Source organism: Bactrocera tryoni, chromosome 5 (genome assembly GCF_016617805.1).
Source record: "Bactrocera tryoni isolate S06 chromosome 5, CSIRO_BtryS06_freeze2, whole genome shotgun sequence".
Classification (NCBI taxonomy): Eukaryota; Metazoa; Arthropoda; class Insecta; order Diptera; family Tephritidae; genus Bactrocera; species Bactrocera tryoni.
In genome coordinates, this window is record NC_052503.1 from 39,908,215 (window position 1) to 39,929,106 (window position 20,892).

General features: G+C 36.3%; 2 protein-coding genes across 2 annotated transcripts in view; one reads left to right on the top strand and one right to left on the bottom strand.

Moving 5' to 3' along the window:
- LOC120778234 (serine/threonine-protein kinase pakD) overlaps positions 1-20,892 on the top strand; it is a 158,421-nt gene that overhangs the window by 123,533 nt on the left and 13,996 nt on the right. The window lies entirely within an intron of this gene.
- LOC120778236 (putative gustatory receptor 77a) lies at positions 5,537-18,639 on the bottom strand. Its single transcript, XM_040109993.1, has 3 exons — positions 18,562-18,639; positions 17,578-18,499; positions 5,537-5,747 (listed from the first exon to the last, which is right to left on the bottom strand). The coding sequence occupies exons 2-3, from the start codon at positions 18,379-18,381 to the stop codon at positions 5,568-5,570; spliced, it is 984 nt and encodes a 327-aa protein (XP_039965927.1). The 5' UTR covers positions 18,382-18,499; positions 18,562-18,639; the 3' UTR covers positions 5,537-5,567.

A 20,892-nucleotide genomic window follows, 5' to 3' on the forward strand; every position in this document is an offset into this window, starting at 1 on the left:
CATTATTGGCACACACTATGTTACTGTATAATTTTTTTGCGCGTTCTTGTTAAATCTTGAGTTAAAATTGAGATATCGGGGTGAAACTTTGGACATATGTTCCTGCAGGGGTTCCAAGGGAAAGTGGAAGATTAAGACGTCCACGAAATGCTACTAAATGAAAACTTATAAAGTGTCATAACTGAGCTATATAATATGACTAGAACCTGTATTTAGTACAACAATCGCAGGTAGGGGCATCTGTGGATTGAAAAATGTTTAGAAAGTGGGCCACCCCATGAATAAGTTTAATATTTACATATCTCCTAAACCTCTTAAGTTAAATCGATCAAATTTGCTCAAGAAAAATATTTTCGGTATATCCTCCGAATGAAATGGAAATAGATATGTTATTTTACGGAAAATAATGATCAATTTCCAATATAATTGAAATTCCGGAAGTGTCTTTTCCTGATAATAAATTCTTCTTCTTCTTAATTGGCGTAGACACCGCTTACGCGATTATAGCCGAGTTAACAACAGCGCGCCAGCCGTTTCTTCTTTTCGCTACGTGGCGCCAATTGGATATTCCAAGCGTAGCCAGGTCCTTCTCCACCTGGTCCTTCCAACGGAGTGGAAGGTCTTCCTCTCCCTCTGCTTCCCCCGGTAGTGGCGTCGAATACTTTCAGAGCTGGAGTGTTTTCGTCCATTCGGACAACATGACCTAGCCGGTGTAGACGTTGTCTTTTAATTCGCTGAACTATGTCAATGTCGTCGTATATCTCAGACAGCTCATTGTTAGAACGAATAGGATATTTGCCGTGGCCAACGCGTAAAGGACCATAAATCCGTCGCAGAACCTTTCTCTCGAAAACTCGCAACGCCGACTCATCAGTTGTTGTCATCGTCCAAGCCTCTGCACCATATAGCAGGATGGGAATTATGAGTGACATCGAGAGAGAACTTTACTTCTCAATTGCCTACTCAGTCCGAAGTACCACCTGTTGGTAAGAGTTATCCTGCGTTGGATATCCAGGCTGATATTGTTGGTGGTGTTTACGCTGGTTCCAAGATAGACGAAATTATCTACAACTTCAAAATTATGACTGTCAACAGTGACGTGAGAGCCAAGTCGCGAGTGCGACGACTGTTTGTTTGATGACAGGAGATATTTCGTCTTGCCCTCATTCACTGCCAGACCCATTTGCTTTGCTTCCTTGTCCAGTCTGGAGAAAGCAGAACTAACGGCGCGGGTGTTGAGGCCGATGATATCAATATCACTTTGGTTGAATTCAAACTAAATTTATTTCATTTGATTATTTTATTACAAATATTATGATGAGGCTAAGTCGACCTACGACCTTCTATATTATAATTTAATTAAATACCAAAAAGATTGTAATCTTTTCACGCTTTCGTCGAATAATGAAAGTTGAATTATTTCGCAACTTTCCTTAATATGAAGTTTTGCCAACAATTGAAGGTATTTGCCCGGCTTTGATCCTTACGAGAGTGTAAAATATTTGGTTACACTTTCTTAATATTTTTATTTAATTTTTAATACTCATTGTAATTTCCTTTTATAAATTAATAATGCTAACAGGGTAAAATCCTAGTAAGTTTGCAAAAAATTCTACAATTAACACATCCATAATTTAATATGTCATAAATCATTCCGAAAAGCTACGTTAATCTAAATATCAATCACCATAGGAGCAGCAAGGCAACGTAATATTTTTACAGTGATATCATAATCTGCGCATGCACATGCTTACATAAATACCAAATACCTATATACATGAATTTTCCACAATGATAAGCTGATTTAAAACCATGGCGAACAATGTGGTAGTGCAATCAGATTGATTTGAAAATTCATTGACTGTTATTGGCCTCTTATGTGAAATTTAATGCTATTGTAATCAATATAGGGCATGATTAGTTCAAAACAGGTTATGACAGCTTTCACTGAGATACATTTACATTTATTTAATACGTTTCAAATGGAAAAATATGTTTGTTGTGGGAAAGAGAATTTTCAGATTTAGGAATGATAATTGTTTCTAGTATTTCTTGTTCATTATCAGTATTAAGTATTCGTGAATCACTATTTGTTGATAAGATTGGTCCACGAAAAATTAATTTCATCTCGAACAACCAATTTTTAACTGATTGGGAACGTAATCTATAGTACCGCCTTTAAACTAGCCTAAATTTGTAATATTTTTGAGCCTAGTATAAATTTTATTTTCACAAAGAATTTCCAAACTGACACGAGGGGTGCAGTTAGAAATCGTACGGAATTAGCTTAGTCATGGAAGGCAAGATAGATTTTTAAACGCTGAGATCTAACACTGCCCGGCTATATAAGCAAAAAGTTTAGTAGCAGAGATTTTCAAATTACGTTATTATTAATTTTGACGATGTTATTTGTTAAGATAAAGCAATATAAGCTTTTTAATGAGAATTAAAATCATGACATATGCGGCGGTAATAGTCTTAACTGCCTCGAAAAGCGAGCCGGGATATTAAATTTACCTTTGAGACAAGAGGCATGAACTGCAAACTATTTAATGTAAGGTTTTCACAAAGAATGTGCTAAGAATTTCTAATGGTTAGAATTAGTAGTTTTCAAAAACTATTGTACGGAAGAAAACTTAACATAAAATTCCGTTGATAATGCTTTAAGGAGAAAAGTAAAGATTTTTTAGAACGGACACAAACTGCTCAGAATGTAAAACATCGAGTAATAAGCAATAATTCAAGCAATTTCTTCAAAATATCCTTAAATCTGACTAATTTAGATAAACATACAGATATAATATAATAGCTGTCTTCGATTCGCCAAGCGTTACTCTACAGCGAATCGAAAAAGCTATTCATTGCTCAGTTGCTCACTTTGTAGTTTTTTATGAGTATGATTAGATAATTTTAAATTGTCTCAAACATCTCGAATATAAAAAAACGCTCGAGAGCAAAAATCTCACAAACCATAAAAAAGCATAAAACTGTCCAATATTGTATTGCTGCTGATGATCCATGTGTAAATACTAAGCAACTGGGACAGCTGCCAGATGGATTGAGGTTGGATTGAGGAAAATTACAGAGCAGTATGTAATAACGAATAAGTAGTTACATTACCAGGAACGTGTTTGTATATTAAAAAGAATAATAAGAATATATGTATGTATATAATTAGAGAAAGCAATATTTTGAGAGCAGAATGTATATTTTCGTTTGGCTGAGCTATGAATTAAATAAATTTATACAAATATGCTTAGAGTAGATCTGGAAAAAGATATGATTATGTCTGGTTATTTATATAAATGGGAAGTGGTATAGGAAAAGAGATTGTATAGTTGCGGATGTTAAAAGGGAATATTAGGAATGGTTTTGTGGAGTATAAAGTAAACAGTATTGCAAAAAAAAACTTACCGCAGTCTCCAACTTCAATTCACAACAGCTGTGGCACGAGGAAGAGGCCACTGAAAACTCGTTGGATCCGAACAAGCAGACAGTGGGTTTGCGTATCATATTGCATGCGCAGCCAACGGTTTACTAGATTATTGGACAGTAATAATGCTCTTGATGGATGAAGAAACTTCAGCTGCATCCCTTTTGTGACCACTTCTCGACTTATTTTTTGAAAAAGATTCAGATCTTTTGAAACGAGTTTAAGTAATAATTATTTTTAATAATTGGGAATTTACCCATTTTTGGCACAAAGACATGTTGCCATCACAGAAATTTATCCCCGAATTTCAATACCAGACCACAGAACTCACCACTAGGGTCCAAAACTTTCAACCCTTGACACGTTTCACTTCGATTTCGAATATTTTGGGTGTATGACAAAATACCTTGAGGGTGATATTGTAAAATTTTTCTTAATCTGATAAGTTCACCGACTTTTGATTTTTATGTTGTAAACTGCAGGAATCAGATGGAACTTAAAAGTGTGTTAAAGTGTGTGGCTAAGAGGTTTTGATTCACCTGTCTTCTAGCCCAGATCTTGCTCCTTCTGTCTACCTTTTATCCCGGAGGATATAGAACGCCCTCATTGGAATACAGTTTATAACGGAACAGGGTATCAAAAATTACCTTGATTTAATCATGGCAGCTAAACCGATGCAGTTCTTTGTGAGTGAGGCCACAAATCACCAGGAAGATGATAATATGTTATAGGTTCAGACGGACTATACTTTTATTAATACTATTATAAGTCTTTTTCTTAAATAAACGTTAAAATTTTGAACAAAAACCGCACGAATATAGTTATAGACCCGATACAAAACTGAAATTTATGGAAATATGGTAACAATATGGATCAATGGCATAAGCCTTTGAAAATAGTAAAACGTTAAGTACATCCATACAATGTTAATGTGTTGTTAAAAAAAAATCAACAACTTTTGTATTAAAACTTGTTTTACATGATCTCAAAATTTTTGCGAAAAATTCAAATATTTAAGTTTTTGGGTTTTTTATTTTCATCTCGTAAAAAGAATTTTGAAGTGAACTTACCTACTTATGTCGCAAATACACTGTAGTTTTTTTGTTTGAAATATTGAGGAGGCTTCTTCGGCTAGTTTCAATCGAAAATTTTCATCTCAGAATTTTAGATTTTTTTAAAGTTGGCCTTTTTGTTGTATTCATAACTGTATATAACAAGCTCTGGTATTATATTGAGCACTATATAGTAATTTTTATTCGTACTAATTGTTGGGTATTTTAATTTAAATACCCAAAAATTATTATTTTGTCCAATCTGGCCATAATGCAAAATGTTATAAAAACGCTAATGTTGAAGCGCTCTGCACTCTCACACTGGAATAAGTTGGACATCACTTTATCCGTGACAGAACTATGACAGCGTACACACGTCCGGCACCATACTCAGCAGTGTATCGATACTCTGGCTAGTCTTGGTACCTTGACTTGTGAATGCCGTCTGTTAAGGGTGAGCTTTGTACTGAGTTGATTCTCTGACGACTCAATCCATAACATTGCGCTCGCTAACATAGTTTTCTGTGGTCCGTGTCTTTGCACGGCTATACCGCAGTAAACCGCTAGTTACGCAGTAGGACTTCGTCGTCATACAGATACAATTACTCGTAAAGCGCGGAGCAGAACGTCGCTTAGCACCCCAGAGTGGTACAGTGGAAAAGGTTATCGCTCTAACGGGCCACGTTAAACCGTTATTCTACCATAACTTTACACTACACATACTATGCGGAAGACACTATTTAAAGTTTACTATTTGATTGTAACGAATCATGGACACGACGAGTACATTTCAGCAAACTACAAGAAGCAGGGGCATCGAAAAGCTTCGCTACAGTATCTATGCAGAAGTATCATTTTAAATAAATAGTATACAAACAATACTAAATTATGTAAATTATAGGCAAGAATCTGTTTTTCCTTTCATTCCATACCCACATACGCTATAACTTACCGCACCACCCAACGCAATTGTAAGTACATTCATATAAAGCTAAGCACGTCATTAAGCTTGTATTTTATTACGTAACATATTTACAATGCCTACAAAAAACAATGTGATTGAAGGATAATAATACATTTTCTTAAGTAACTTTGTCATATTGGATAAGTATGAGCAGATAATTTAAGATTGTTTGCAAAATGACAAATATCAAACGACGTTCCATAGCAAACAGGCCACATATCATAACAGAAACATAGCGTCGCCCAATCTTAGGTTGTTGTTGATTATCCATGCGCAAATAGAGAGCAAAGTCGGCCAACTGCAAGCATCATTTGCACAATTTGATACGCGGCAACCATATGTAGCAAAATGGAAGAAAGAAAAGAAGAAATTATAATATTTTGTGTTTAACGGTAAAGTTTCAACGTGCACTGTATTTTACTCAAAAAATATATTACTAGAAGTAGTAGAACGTCTTGTAATGCCTTTTTATATTCGAAGCACTTCCCACGATCCCATAATTATACATATTTCCAAAATGTATCTCGCCTCGTCTAGTTCTGAAATTACTCTTCACGAACTCGAAAAAATTTTCACCTTTCTATGTATTTGTACTTAATAAGTGACTGAAATAGTTTAAAATTATAAATAAATCTATTTTTTACACATTTCCCATTTAATATTCCCAAAATAAATGCACTAATCTTCGACTTCAACTACTTGGTAGCAGTTGAAATTTTTTGATGTGCAAGACAACCCCACTGATACTGATTTGAAACCCGTAATACCTTAAAAAAGTTGAGGTTTGACAACATTCCACGTGAGTTTTTGACCCGTAGAGTTGAAAATTATAATACCGAATTTCAAAAGTACAACCAAAGTGCATAAGATAGTTGAAGTTTGAACATTTCAACTGGAGTTTGACCGGTTGAGTTGATTTCGGTAATACCGAATTTCAAAAGTTCAACTAAAGTGCAGTTGGGTTGAAAACTATACTAGGGGCTTAAGCAGCAATCTAGTTAATCACGCCAAAGTAGTTCAGTTACAATTATATATACATATATATATATGTTAGATTAGACATAGAAGAACCAATTATCGAAAGTCGAGAAGAGACTTTGCTAAAGTATTTGGTATATAAACCATTGGGTTGCATTTGCAGTAACACAGTAACAGAGGCACAATAACCGAGTCTCAAATTATAAAATTTATGAAAGCTTCATGATATTATTTTTGGTCATGTTGTCTAGTTGTAGACAACACGCAGCGAGAAGTAGGAAAATTTAATCGTTTAGCATATCTTCGTAGATGGCTACTTTTCGATGAGCTCTACCCAGTTGCTTTGAAAACGGTTACAATAATGTGACAAAAGTACACGATTTAACATCGCCGATTGAAGTTGCGCGAGATAGTTGAGATAGCAGACAACTCAAAAGTCCGCGAGATTCATATCCAGCGTGAAAAACTGGACTTGTGAAAACCATTGGTGCTGTGGGGGCTGTGTTTGCTTTTGTTTTTTTTGAAACTTGAAAAGCGCACTCGCCGGACAGAGAGGTTATCGTTCCCACGGAACCTCCAGAAAAGTGTTTTTCATACGATTTAAAGAAGTTAGGGCATTGCTGGGTCAAATTTATCGAGCTAAAAGAATACCATGTTGAGAAATGAATCACCATTTTTTCAAAAGTTCCATAGTCCCCTCATATGTTAAATATGCATGTCGCATATGGCGCTTGTGAGTTCACATATTTAAGAGTTACGGATATGATGGCATTGAAACGATTGACAACTGTTTTAGAAATAAGTTGAAACATGCTTAGATTGATTTCAGTCACTTCCACGCCATTTTATGCCAAGTCTTTAAGGAGTAAGGCGAAGGTGGAAGTCTTCATTCGTATTTCGTATTTCGTTCCATAGACTTTGAGTCGGGTGGTGTATACAAAATGATAAAAGTCCAGTTTTGAACTCACTTTCACTTTCGCATTATTGTTGTATTATTCTAATTATACGGTATATGTATAGTATAAGCTTACCACGGTCAACATTTGTACTTCACAACAATGGCTGCTGCACAAGCTGCGAGGAGAAGGCAAATTAGTGCTGCTTTCAGCCACAATAAGATTAGTAACGCTAAAACCTTTCTGCATCACATATGTGCCCCACATAAGTATAGAAATATCTGTAAACATAGTCAACACCTGAATCACACCCACAAAGTTGGGCGAAGAACACTTGTCTTTGGACGTTATAGTGCCATCGGTCTTAAAAATGCCAGCTTTGTGACTGCAAGTCAAAAAATAAAACACAAACAGCTGGACCGTGCACATCACTATTACGTAGCAGACATAAACCAGCACTGCTGGACTGTATATCCCAACCAGCTCACGGCTAAGCTCCGCATTCTGCTTATACAAGCGCTGCAGACGGCTAATGACCGTGCTTAGGCACAGAATCCTATTGCGTTCTGTGGCATTGAGCGGTCGCATTTGCTTCAAATGCTTTTTAACTTCTGCGAGCGCACACTGCAAGAGCGTGTTAATCTGTTGACCATAGTTGGCGACTCTTAAAGCGCATATGTAATAGAGCACCATTAGCATTTGTAATAACACCATACAGCAGCAGTTGAAAATCAGCGAAACGAACAGTCTAGGACGCTGTATGGCGTGTTCCTTGCGTATCACATATTCTGTCCACACGAAAGGCAGGAATGCGTTCACAACTTTGGCGCACAATAAGATGCAAGTGATCAAATCGAGGCTGTGCAGCCGCGTAACATCCGCGCTGTGCATCCGCAAGTAGCCTGCAAGCTCGAGCAGTGGTCTTTGCATGCGTAGAAGGCGGTTGAGGAAGCGCATTAAACGGCGTTGACGGCAAGAGTTGATGAGCAGTAGAACAACGATGAGTCCTTGTGTCAATACGTACCGCATGTTGCCAACAAACGCCAGCAGTCTGGTTAATGTAAGGAAATGCATGTCTTTAAAGAGTATCTTGAGGACGAAAGGAATCGCTGCAGCGATCAGTAGCAGCAAAACTCTGCTGTACCACTGCAGTGTGCGTGAGCGTCGCAAGCGAAAGTGATGTGGCTGTTGCCCGGTTAAGCGTAAAGCTTGGGTTTGTTGCCGCCGCGAGTACCTAGTTTTCCGCTCGTATTTAAAGGTCGTGATGCCTATGACATTCGAAGCATAGAAAACACCCAACGCGAGATAATAAATGCAACATGGCTGTAGGACTATAATTTCTTTTCGCAGTTTTTCCGCTTTTTGGTATCCCATTTTTAGCTTCTCCGCTTTCGTGTAACTTTCTTTTGAGCACTGATTTGCAAAGACTGCAGCGCTCATGCGAGTTTCAAATTTATATTTATTCTGCCTTCGCGATTTTAGCTTATAAATTTGCGAAATTTGCAGCGTGATTAAGTGCTTTGGGTGCGCATAATTGCCATGGCTGCGTGACACAAGTATCGCAGAGTTCGCACAAAGCTTTATGCCAAAATACCTCCTAGGAAGACAGGTGGCTATGAAAACAGCTACTGTGGAAGCCAAAAAAATATATTATAAAATAAAGTATATCGTACCAAAGCGGACGATGAAGACTTTGGATGATGATCGCTCGGATATCTTAAGTAATTGTGCAGTTTTACTAAAATAAATACTTATTCGAGTATCAAAGTTGATTCTTTGCACTTATGTCTGCATAGGTTCTGCACTTTATTTTCTAAGAATGAAGCCAAGTGGTCGGCTGCATGATTTCGTCCGAGCGAGTTATTTACTTATGATTTATCGTACATTCTGTTCACAATTGGGAGATTTGCATGAAACAATTTGTTAACAAATAAATAAAATACACCTCATGAAGGGTATATTCTCCAAAGCAGTTCAAAAATATTAATAGTCATAATGAGCTAGTTGAGTTCAGAAAGTAGCACTTATTTAGACAGTTTCACAACAACGGAAACCTATAATTTATAGCTCGACAGTGACTACTTTAGATAATTAGTTTTGGTTTTGCAATTTAATGGAAAAGTAAAAATTTTCTCATCTATTAGCAAACACTGGCAAGAAGCGCACGTGCTAATAATATTTGTAATTTTTTTGCTAAATTTATTTGATTTTAAAGTTGAGTATTTAATGTAAGCAAATGCAAGCAAATCACTTAGTAAAATGATTTTCAAAGGTCTTATTTTGAAGCTTATATGCGAATAATAATAATAATACTCAACGATTACCATACTCCTGCCCAACCAACGCGAAGGGCGCAATCCGCAAACGAGAGTAACCGCACTTCTGTGTAACATTAGGAAACTTATTAGGTAGTCAGAGGCTATGAAGACGATTTAATATTATAACTGGCATACTCTAGAGTACTTACTCATGCAGTCACTCAGTTCGGCGAAATAAAACTTATAACCTCTTTGGATAGCACCAGATAGTTAAATTGAGCAGAAAACTGATAACCATATTATGTAAGGCAACTAGAGTATAGTTGCCGGTCCCTAATAAAGAACTTTTGTACTATTATAATACAAAACGCCAACTGAGAATTTGTTTATTAACTACTACTGTGGGCTAAAAATAGTAAGAATTTTTAATTTAAATTTGACGTCTGTGAAACAATGCTTTCTGACTACCAGACTGGCAATGAGTTTTGGATCTATGCTTACGACCAGGAAACAGAGGATCAATCAGCCAAATATCGTGGCAAAGGTGAGCCGAAGCCGTAAAAAATACGTCAAAGCAAATCAAAATCAAAGTTATGTTGACAACTTTCTTCGAATATCGTAGTCTGGTGCATTTCGAATTCTTTTCGATCGGTCAAACATCAACAAGAAATAATATAATATTTGAGTGTTATGCGTCGTTTTCGCGAAGCTCTTCGCAAAATGAGGTCGGAATTATGGGACGACAACTCTTGGTTTTTTCACCACGATAATGTACCGTCACATACTGCTTTGATTCTTTGTGAGTTTTCGTCAAATTTTCTACCAATATCGTGCCGCAACCACCGTATTCGCCTGGATTAACTACGTGTGACTTCTGATTATTTAGCAAACTAAAACGAACGCTTCGGGTAAACCATTTTGTGTCAATTGAAGACATTAGACGTAAATTGCTGCGCGCATAGAAGGCTGTTCCGGATATTAACTTTGACAACTGTTTCGAGGATTGGGAAAAAACATTGAAGCAAGTATATTGTGGCCAAGAGGGATGATATAGATTTTAAGAAATAAATTAATATTTTTAAATTTATGAACAAAGTCTCACTAGTTGTTGGCCAAGGGGCAATGTATCGTTTAGACAAAAAAATATAAATAATAAAGTAATTAAATTGATAACACTCACTTTGTATGGTGTTTTTTTAGACGTGTAGTTTTCAATGAAACAATACTTCATTCAGACTTTTTTACAGCTGTTACTTTATTTACGCTCAGCTTGGTTTGCCATTTGGCGCGAAGCATTGCCTTTTGAGTCGAATATTCGGTCAACCTAATCGCACTGCAGAGCTGGTAATTCAAACAACCATCCATCGTTTTCGCATCACGTTTACTTTAGTATAATGTGCATTTGTGCATTCTCGGAGACGCCGTTCATTTTGTTTCAAATTCACAATTGCTGGTATGAAGCAGAGTACCGAAGAAGGCCCGAATTACTCCATCCGTGCAACAATTGAAGCTGTGTCCATACACTGTGTGAAATATTATGCGTAAGGGTCTTCATTTGCGGGTTTACAAAAACCAACTTAAATAAGAATATTTGCCGAACGAGCAAGAAGCGCGTCGCACATTCGGTAAATGGGCCCAAAAGCAGACCAAACACGATTTTCAAAGCAAATTTTGGCTATTCAGCTGCAGCTTACTTTTTTTTGAGTGGCTAAGTTAATAAAAAAATTGTTGCTTTTGAACAAGCTAATAATATTCAACTACTAGAAAACCCGACGATCTCCGTTTCGCCACCAAATTGCTTCGTTTTATGTAACATTTCGTTTGGTGATTAAAAGATAAAAAAAAAATTTTTTGTTTTATATTTGAAAAGGAAAAATTATATTTCATTTCACAAAAGTAATGAATTCATTTCGATTACAAAAATTAAGTATTATTTAGTTGAACTTCTCTAAGTAAATGAAAGTGAATCCAAAGTAAATACTGAATCGAAGCGTTATACGTGTCCGCAAATTATCCGTTTCATTGAAGTGCTCTTTGACCCCGCAGCCGTTGTCCTGCGTGAAATTATGCGTTTTGACAACATTTTTTGGTTTTTGTTCCGATGTACAGAAAAGATGGTTTTCCAACTTGTGAACATGCCACGTACATATATCGAACCGTGTGAAAAACATAGCATTTCCAAATTTATGCCACACACTATGCGACTATCCTTGTGTTCTGTTGATTGTCATCTCGAATGCAATTTTCACTCGAAACGGAATACGTTTGAATTGAAATGGCAAATCGTTAGGACTCAAAGAAATTCGTAGAATCAAGCATTCTTCCCCCTTGTATTTGATAGCGCAGATTGCGGAACATAATAACGACAGATCCAACTTTGAGACGCAAATGATGCGGTGGGATACCAAGCCTCTCCAAAGAATTTAGAAATTTCACTGGATAATTCACGGTGTCGTTTTCATTGTCAATACGATCGATCGATTTGTATGAGCGCAAGTCTCCCGGAATTTGACTTTGAATCTTCCAGTTTAAGTCAACAACATCGGTATTTTGGCAGCTAAGATTGCGCGTGCACTTAAGGAATCGTAGTTACAATAATTTGGCCAATGTCCGAACATTCGTGATGAGTTCATCTTTCGTGACAGATGGAATTGATATCGAACCACCGGAATTGACCCATTTCTAATTTTTAGCGAAGACGATGTAAAATTTCTTCGGCAATGTCATTTTTGTTCGTATCCCATAATTGACGCGGATTTGAAGGCTGATTTGTCGAAATGTTTATAGCGAAAAGGGTTCGAACTTCATTTTTATTCCTATGATTAAAATGTTCCAGCAATTGTAATTGCTGTCTTACTTCTCCAAAATTTGCACACACCGTACCATTCACAGTACCCAATGACTCAAATAAAGTTGAACCGCGTACATTAATCAATAGCAACCGAAGGTAGAAACAATCGTCGTTTTTCGGGTGGATTGTGTAAATTCGTCCTAATGCATTAGTTGAAAACACACCTGGATGTCAATCTACTGGTTGGCCTTGCTTTCTGCGCAACTATTTCTTCGACGATGCATTCCATGTATAATATCAGGGTATTTCGAATAGAGTAATGTTCTCGCAAACGGATTACTGACAAAAGTTTAGAAAAAACTCGTAAATGTTAATTTTGTTGGGGGGGGGGTGTTTTCCCTGTCTGTACTGTATTCTCTGTGTTGAAATAGACTATTTGGTCATTCTCCAAATTAACTGGGAGACGCACAACAGTCGGAAAACGTTCATGAATCGCAAAAGTAAATATCATACGAGTACAAAGCGCTTTATTGCAGTTCACGTATCGACCGTATCGTTCAAGACCAGTAACCGCCATGTTGCTTCCTTTGATGACGTATTTACAAACGTATTTTATCGATTACACTAAACTGCAATACTCAACATTGATATGAGTTTTGAATGTGAATTACACAATAATGGCGAATATGATACGATCCATGTGTTGTCAACTTCAATATTCATTCTTCTAAATTGAATGCTGAATGTTCTGCCATTGTCGTCTGGTGAGCGACGCCTATACAGTGGATATCAATCATTTCTAGTTTGAGTTTCCGAAAGAAAAGCACTTGGATAGTGTTTCGTGCATATATTGTCAGACATACAACCCTAAGTGGGATTGTGGTGTCCGCAAGGTCTATGAACCATATTGGTTTTCACCACTTGGTATAATACTATATCTTTCTCTGCATCAGGAATTTCTGCAGAAATGCGTTCATCAGTTTGATATGGTGTAACCACCATCCATCATCCAAAGAAGAATGTGTGCGTGCGGCTAACTTTTTTTTTGCTACTCAACAGAATACATCTAGCATCTAACAGCACCATATATACCATAGGTTGCTTGAAGATAAAGTTTTCACTGAATAATTTTCAATAATTTTTCTTTTGAATAGCCGGAATAAAAAAGCGTGCGTCCGAAATTAAATGATTCAAATATTTGAGAAATCAAAATATTGAAAAAAAACAAATAAAAATTAAAAAAAAATTTGTATGGAAAAATGTAATTTTTTGGAATTTTCCAATTTTCAGACTTCGCCTCATGAAAAGCATAAGATATTTTTATTTCCAAACCTTCCCCGATCCACAACGAACAACCTCTGCAAATTTCATCAAGATTGCTGTAGCGGTTCTCTTAGCGTTACTAACAAACAAACATTCATTCGTTTTTCGAAATTTTCTCGCCGTAAAAACCATCCTTGGACCTCCACGAACATTTAGAAAAAAGAATTGGCCAAATTGGTCCAGGCTTGTTGAGTTATGCGCCTACCAACACATTTTGTTTTTGTTTTTGTTTTCCTATTTTCCCGCTTTTCTGTTGAAATTTTTCCTGAATTTTCTCTGCTATAAACCTCACAGAGCCCGAGACCTTTCTAACGAATGCAAAACCCTGGAAATCGGTTTATGCGTTCTGGAGTTATAGCGTTAGGAAGGAAAACCCGGCTAATTTTTATATATTAGAGTCAACTTTTATATGGGAAAATAAATTGTCGTCTTACTCTATCTTACTCGCAATTTTTCCTTATTTGCTCACCATTTAGACCTACCCTGGACTACGACAAACATTTTAAAACCAAAATCAGCTCAATCGGCCCAGCCGTTCTCGAATTTTAATCAGACTAACGAACAGCAATTCATTTTTATTTATATATATATATATATATCAAAAACTGATTTACAAAAAATTGTTTTACTTTTACATGATAGTTTTCTTTGACCGGTGATGAAAGAATCTGAGCTCAAAAGCAATCAGTTAAACAAATCCTGTTTTGTAGCGACCCGTTAGTTCTTTCGTATATAATGGAGTCCATACATCTTAACGTCTTAATTTTTTGACTTAGAAGTTTCTTCTGAGAGCCCCCCATTGAAACAGGTGCACGTTGAACAACATTGGGAGCATAAATTAATATTACATGGACTACCATAGGAAGACAATACCAGAAATATTTTGAAGTTAATTTCCTTGCAGTATCTAGCGCAAATCTAGTGCAGTTGAATCCTCTTGAAATTGAATTCGAACAGGACGGCAACAGCGGTTGGGCGAAGGTCTGGAGTTTTTCCAAATTTGTTTGTTGTTTTCATCATTTTCCGATTTTATTATCAGGTGTAAAGGCATATATGACGTAACAAATTATTGTCTTTCCAACTACTATTTTCAAATTTCTACTTCTTTTAGAGAACTCATTGAGTTCATTAATTACATTCAATAATTTTTTAATCTCAACTTCAGCGTCATATTCTGAGTATTTTCCTTGCTATGGATAACATTTTTTAATGTTATCATATCAGAGTAAAAAGTTAACATCAAGTTAACGAAGCTTCTAATGAGTAGATACGTATCCTTATTTAATTTGCTTCGGGGATAAGTGGTATTACTTCACACATTTTCTAAACACCACAATTCAAAAATATATACTACATATGCTTGATACCGATATAATGTGGCTGAATAATAGTACGTATAAAACAAAATTTAATAAAAGTGAGAAAATGATGAAATGAAAACCAAAGCTGAAGTATATATAACAAAAAAAAACATAAAATGTAATAAAATATACATACACTTAAATACAAAAAAATTATGAAAAATAACCCACAAAAAATTTAATGCTTATTAGCTGAAATCAAAAACACAGACTTAGAAAAAATTAACTAATATATGTAGAAAAATGTGTAAAGAAAAACATACCACCGAAAAGGTCACTTGTAAAACAATAGTTTTAAAAATATAAAACAACATATTATTACATAAAAACCAGTCTGTTATATAACATATACCTTTTTTCTCAATATTCATTTTGATTTACGGCGATTAAACACGATTTTACATTGCAATTTAATTTATCATAAGAGATTATTTTTAAGCTATTTTCACTGCACAGTCCACGTGTTTCTATTGTCTCACTTCTCTCGCTATTCGTAGCGTGTACGAATGGAATAGAGCAGACAAGTGTTTGCCGTTAGTTTTTTTGGTAGAAATAGCTTTGATAGTAGCAAATGTCAAACTTATATTTTTTTAAATTTTGGAAGATTTTGGAGTAGTGCGAAGTCATTTGTCTACGGAGGCAAGCCCGGCCTGTGGGTTGGAACTTACGCGAGTCAGCTGCGGCGGTATTTTTCCCGAAATCAGAAACTAATTTATTTTAAGTGTAATGTTTTAAAAATACAAATACAAAAAAAGAACAAAAAATAATTTGTACTTTCCTTTTTACCAAAAAAAGGTATTATACTTTCAGATCATTTGAGAATTTCCTAAACATTCGAAAAAAATAATTACTTTTGAATTGTTTATCCAATCCAACTTGTATTTCTACAGAGTAAATTATCTGTTTGGTCCCTATTATCTTTTTCTATGAAGCCGTAGTTGGAAGAGATTCTCAGATCTGTCTATAAAATCACAGAAATTCCGTTCAACATTTAATTTTGCACTAATATAATATTACCAACCGGACTATACATTTATTGTTTCAAAAAACAATTCAAAAGCTAAGAAAGCTCAGACTTTATTTCTTATCCTTTTAGAAAGCGAATACTACGTTGCATACGCAAGAATTTCACATGATAATATCAAAAGAAAACGTGTAAATAAGGGCTAAGTTCTGGTATACTTAACCGAACATTTATACTCTTGCACCTATCATATCCGACGAAATACCCTTAGTTGTAGGCAATTGTGAAAAATGTAGCGAAAGGGTTCAATTTCAAAGGGTTCGATTGTTACCAAATTTCCATTTTTTGAAGGTCAGAGACTCCTTTAGTATATTTTACCTCACGTCAGCGAGAGTTATACTAAAATCACTGGGAGCAAAGAAAGTGAAGGACCGGTAGCATTAATTTTTGACATTGCTCAGGTATACTTGATAACTTAGTTTCAAACAATTTTATAAATACATATACATATACATATATATTTACAACGTATGAATATAAGCAAAATTTTTGCGTGATGTTGTCCATTTTAGGCACAACTGTTATGATTAAAACACGCACTCTCAATTTCATTAAAATAACTAGCACATTAGGCGATATACTACTGTGGGCAACTTAAGGCTTTTTAATTTAAATTTCACACGAAAATCCTTTCCTCGAAATATTGAAATCAAACTTCTGGTGCCGAAACATTCAGAATGTTGGAAAAGACCTTCGGTGATAATTGTTTGTCGCGAGAAAGTGCTTTTAATTGGTACAAATTATTCAAAAGGGACGTCCAAGACTGCCATCAACTTTAAATGATGATCAACACGTCAATAAAACAAAGAAATTGGTCCCTTAGAATCGACGGTAAACAATAAAAGATCTTACTGGCATCGTTGGAGTGTCAAAAGGATTATTGAAACCATTTTGAAAGATTATTTGGTCTAAGAAAAGCGGAAGCATGATAGGTTCCAATATCACTCAATTTTTTCGAAAACCAGCGTCACGTTAACATATGTGAAATAATGCTTTCCGACCACCAGGATGCTATGAAGCGTATTATTACTGGCGATGATTCTTGGATTTATGCCTACGACCCAGGCACAGATGATCGGCCGAATATCGTGTCTAAGGTGAGCCATGCCGAAAAAGACACGGCAAAGCAGACCAAAAAAAAAATTGTATGTTAACAGTTTTCTTTGATTGTCGATGTGTGGTGTGCTCCGTATTCCTTCCGACCGGTCAAACTATCAAGAAGGAATACTATTTGAGTGTTTTGCGTCGTTTGTGCGAATCTATTCGTAAAAAGAGCTTGAAAATCTTGCTTTTGAACACGATCATTACGTTATCTCAATTTTTACTCAAGTTTACAGATCATCACATCATCCTGATGGTTTATATATATGTATATACATAACCCTATATCTGATTCGATTACTTTTAAGGGACATAAACAACCGTAATTTGAACAAATATAGTATAATGGTTGTTGCAAGAGTATAAAAACAATAATATTTTCTATCGCCTACTTACCGTACGCGCCAACTGTACATCGCTGCAATGGCGGCACATGGCTTGCAACAACGGCAAACGAGCACTACCTTCCGCCAGCACGACTCGTGTGGCTTGTACACGTGATTGCAGTTGATGTGCTGCACTGACAACCAAAGACATGTCACTGAGCAAGCCAAAGACGTAAACCATAGCCCATATATTCCATCTTATATAACAGAATTCTCCTCGTGACTGTGGTGCTGGTCTAAATGGAAATGCAGCATGTTGACTGCAAGATGTGAAGTAGAGCACGAAAAACTGCACAGTGCATTCGGTCAACACAAAACCGAGAAAGGCCACCAGCTGAGGACCATAGAGGCGCGTCATTGAGCCACTGATTTGAGAATTTGCCTCGTGAGCCGAACGTAGTCGCTTTATTATGTACACCAGCGTGTGAAACTGATATCGACAACGCGTATTGAATGGCCGTGAATGCAACGAATACTTAGCGGCTTGTTGCAAGACTGTCCGCAATAGCGCATTCACCTTCTTGCTTTGCTGCGCCAACATCAAGGTGTTCACAAAGTAAGTGCTGAGCGTTAACTGCAAAGCCAGCTGGCAATAGTAGAGGATGAGCAGCGCAACGAGGTATGCGGGACGCTGCAGCACATGCTCTATCCGCACAATGAATATAGTCCATGTGGGTGACAATAGTAACGGTATCAGCTTACAACATAACATGAACGCCGTGTATCTGTCATATTGTGGCCGCGGTGGGATGTGTCCTGCATTGCTTCGCAGCTGGCTGGCAATCCGGCTTATGCTCCGCTGCAAACGCAGCATGCGATTGGTGCACGTGATGAGCTCCCGTTGCTTGCGGTATTGACGTATTAGCGTGCCGATGACACATATATGCAAGAATGAAAATCGGCTGAAGCCGACAAAGGACAGCACTGCTGAGCTGCGGAGAAAAACCTGATTGAAGTACATTGTACGCGCCACAAAATGCAAAGAGAACATTACGATCAGCAGAATGAAGAGGCTGTAGTAGCGTAATGGGCGCGAAAAATACACTTGGGAGATTTGCGTATTTAACGGCCGTCGCGATTTTTGCCGAAATTTAAATCGCCGACCACGGTGTAGATGTTGCCGTTCAGTTCGCCTTTTATCTGGCACTGCGCTTTGGTATACATAGGCGGTTATACCCAACCACGTGTTCACGCGGTGGCCACCTTGTAGTATACCATCCACAATGAAGTTTCTGTTGAAGTAGCGTTGAAACGAATCCTGTTGCATACAGACGATATTGCCGTTAACTAGAAGTTATGGTTGCCGTCAGCAATTTCGACTTTAAAATTTTCGATTCGGCTGTTGTTCTTCTACTGGTTGATTGCCATTGTGTTCTCTAGCTTTTAATAACTGTTTCAGCAGAAATCGAAGTCACATTTCAATAACATTGTTGGGGCGCCATGTAATTGTTTGTGTAATTGTGTTAAGTGCCTCGTCCATAATTTATGTGTGCAAATGTCATGTCTCTTTGCTGTTGACCGATTGCGAGCTTTTATTTCTGCATTTTAAAGCTTTCCAATCGATTAACAATAGTTTGCCCCTTTATAGCTCCATTATAGACACTCGTATGGAATGTAAATTCCAATGTTGAGTAAACTATTAATTCAATTAAAAACATGAAACAAAACTATTCATTACTTTACATATTTGGAACCTGCCCACAGAAACTTTGAAGCTCAATTTTGTTTAAATTGGGGTTGGGTTGAATTGTTATTATGTGTATAATGATGTTATCCGACAAATTAAAGAGTCTTAAATGTTTAAACTTCAATTTAGCTTAATATATATGTGTGGTTTAGGGATCGAAACTTCATATCACATTTGCTCAAGTTTACATCATATATACAATTAGTATTTGTTTCTACCGCAACGAAATAACACCGACCATGCACGATAAACCTAAGGCAACAATAGCCTGCGCGAATAATTCTACGATTGTGTACTCGTTTCTATCATATATGGGGTAGTCGAAAACGTCTTTTCATATTTTGTCAATAGATGCCGTTACAGTCGTATATCTCCAGTGCTACCACTCACATTGTGTCATATACATATAGTGTTGGAAAGGTGGGATTTTATTATATTTAAATTCGTGGAAATTGAAAAAAAGTTACAGGAATTCGCTATATTTTGAAATTTTTGTCTAAAAAAGAGAAGAATACCACGCAAGCCACCAATGATATTTATGAGTTCGTGAAGCACAACAATGGTTCGCTCGTTTCCGTTCTGGAAATTTCGAAATTTCGATTTACATTGATAAAAGTTTTCTGATGGAATAATGTCTTTAGCGGAAAAATGGCAAAAAGTAGTCGATCAAAATGGTACATATTTGTTTATTTATTTATTAGTATAAATATTATTTAAAAAATAAGTTAAAGTTTGAATAGAAATACGAAAAGACTTTTTCGACTACCCAATATTAAAAGAACTACTAATTGGAATACGAAACTTGCCTTTAATATTTGGAGAGTCTAGAACCAACAAACAAATTTTCATAAATATTCTCCATTAACTTTTACACACTTGTGCGTGCGTTCTATCCAATTGCCAATGCACTTTTGCCTCTCTGATTGAGATATCTTAAAAACATGCGTTCTTAACGCATCAACCGCCTCTTTGGATGTCAAAACCGTTGATCTTAGTTTATTTTTTGTGAGCGGGAGTAAAAATAAATAATTCGGTGTCAAGTCAGGACTATACGGAGGAAGACTCTTCAAATTGATATTTTGAGTGTTCAAAAAAGCAATTGTTTCAATTGATGTTTGAGAGCTCACATTATCATGGTGAAGAGTGATCTATCTTCAGCGGTTGGTTTTCCTAATTTCTTGAAAGACAACTGGCAAACAGATGATTGTGTATGACTCAGTCTTTATTGTTCTGAAAAGAAACAGGCAACCATTTGCTTGGAAGTGTTTCGTGCGAGAAAAACTTTTGTTGGATTCGAATCATTTTGAAACACCCATATAGTCAACCTATCAGAATTTCAGAGAAGAATATTTCGAAGCACCGATATCGTATTTTTATACTCTTGCATCCAATTGCTATAGAGTATTATAGTTTTGTTCACCTAACGGTTGTACGTATCACCTAAAACTAATCGTGATAGATCCTATATGTATATTATGTATATATAAATGATCAGAATGACGAGAAAAGTTGAAATCCGGTTGACTGTCTGTCTGTCGGGGCTACAAAATAAATGAATAAATGAATGTATACATAGAACTGCCATTTCATATAGGGGATTCGAGTAACTAGGGGCACCTGTGTCCAAAAATTTTGAAA

Bases quoted from the DNA above. Each gene is read 5' to 3' on its own strand.
- LOC120778236 (XM_040109993.1), bottom strand. From the start codon at position 18,381: ATGCTGCGTTTGCAGCGGAGCATAAGCCGGATTGCCAGCCAGCTGCGA. The intron at 5,748-17,577 runs GTAAGTAGGCGA...TGATGCTTGCAG, and splicing joins ATGTACAGTTGGCGCGTACG to TTGGCCGACTTTGCTCTCTA.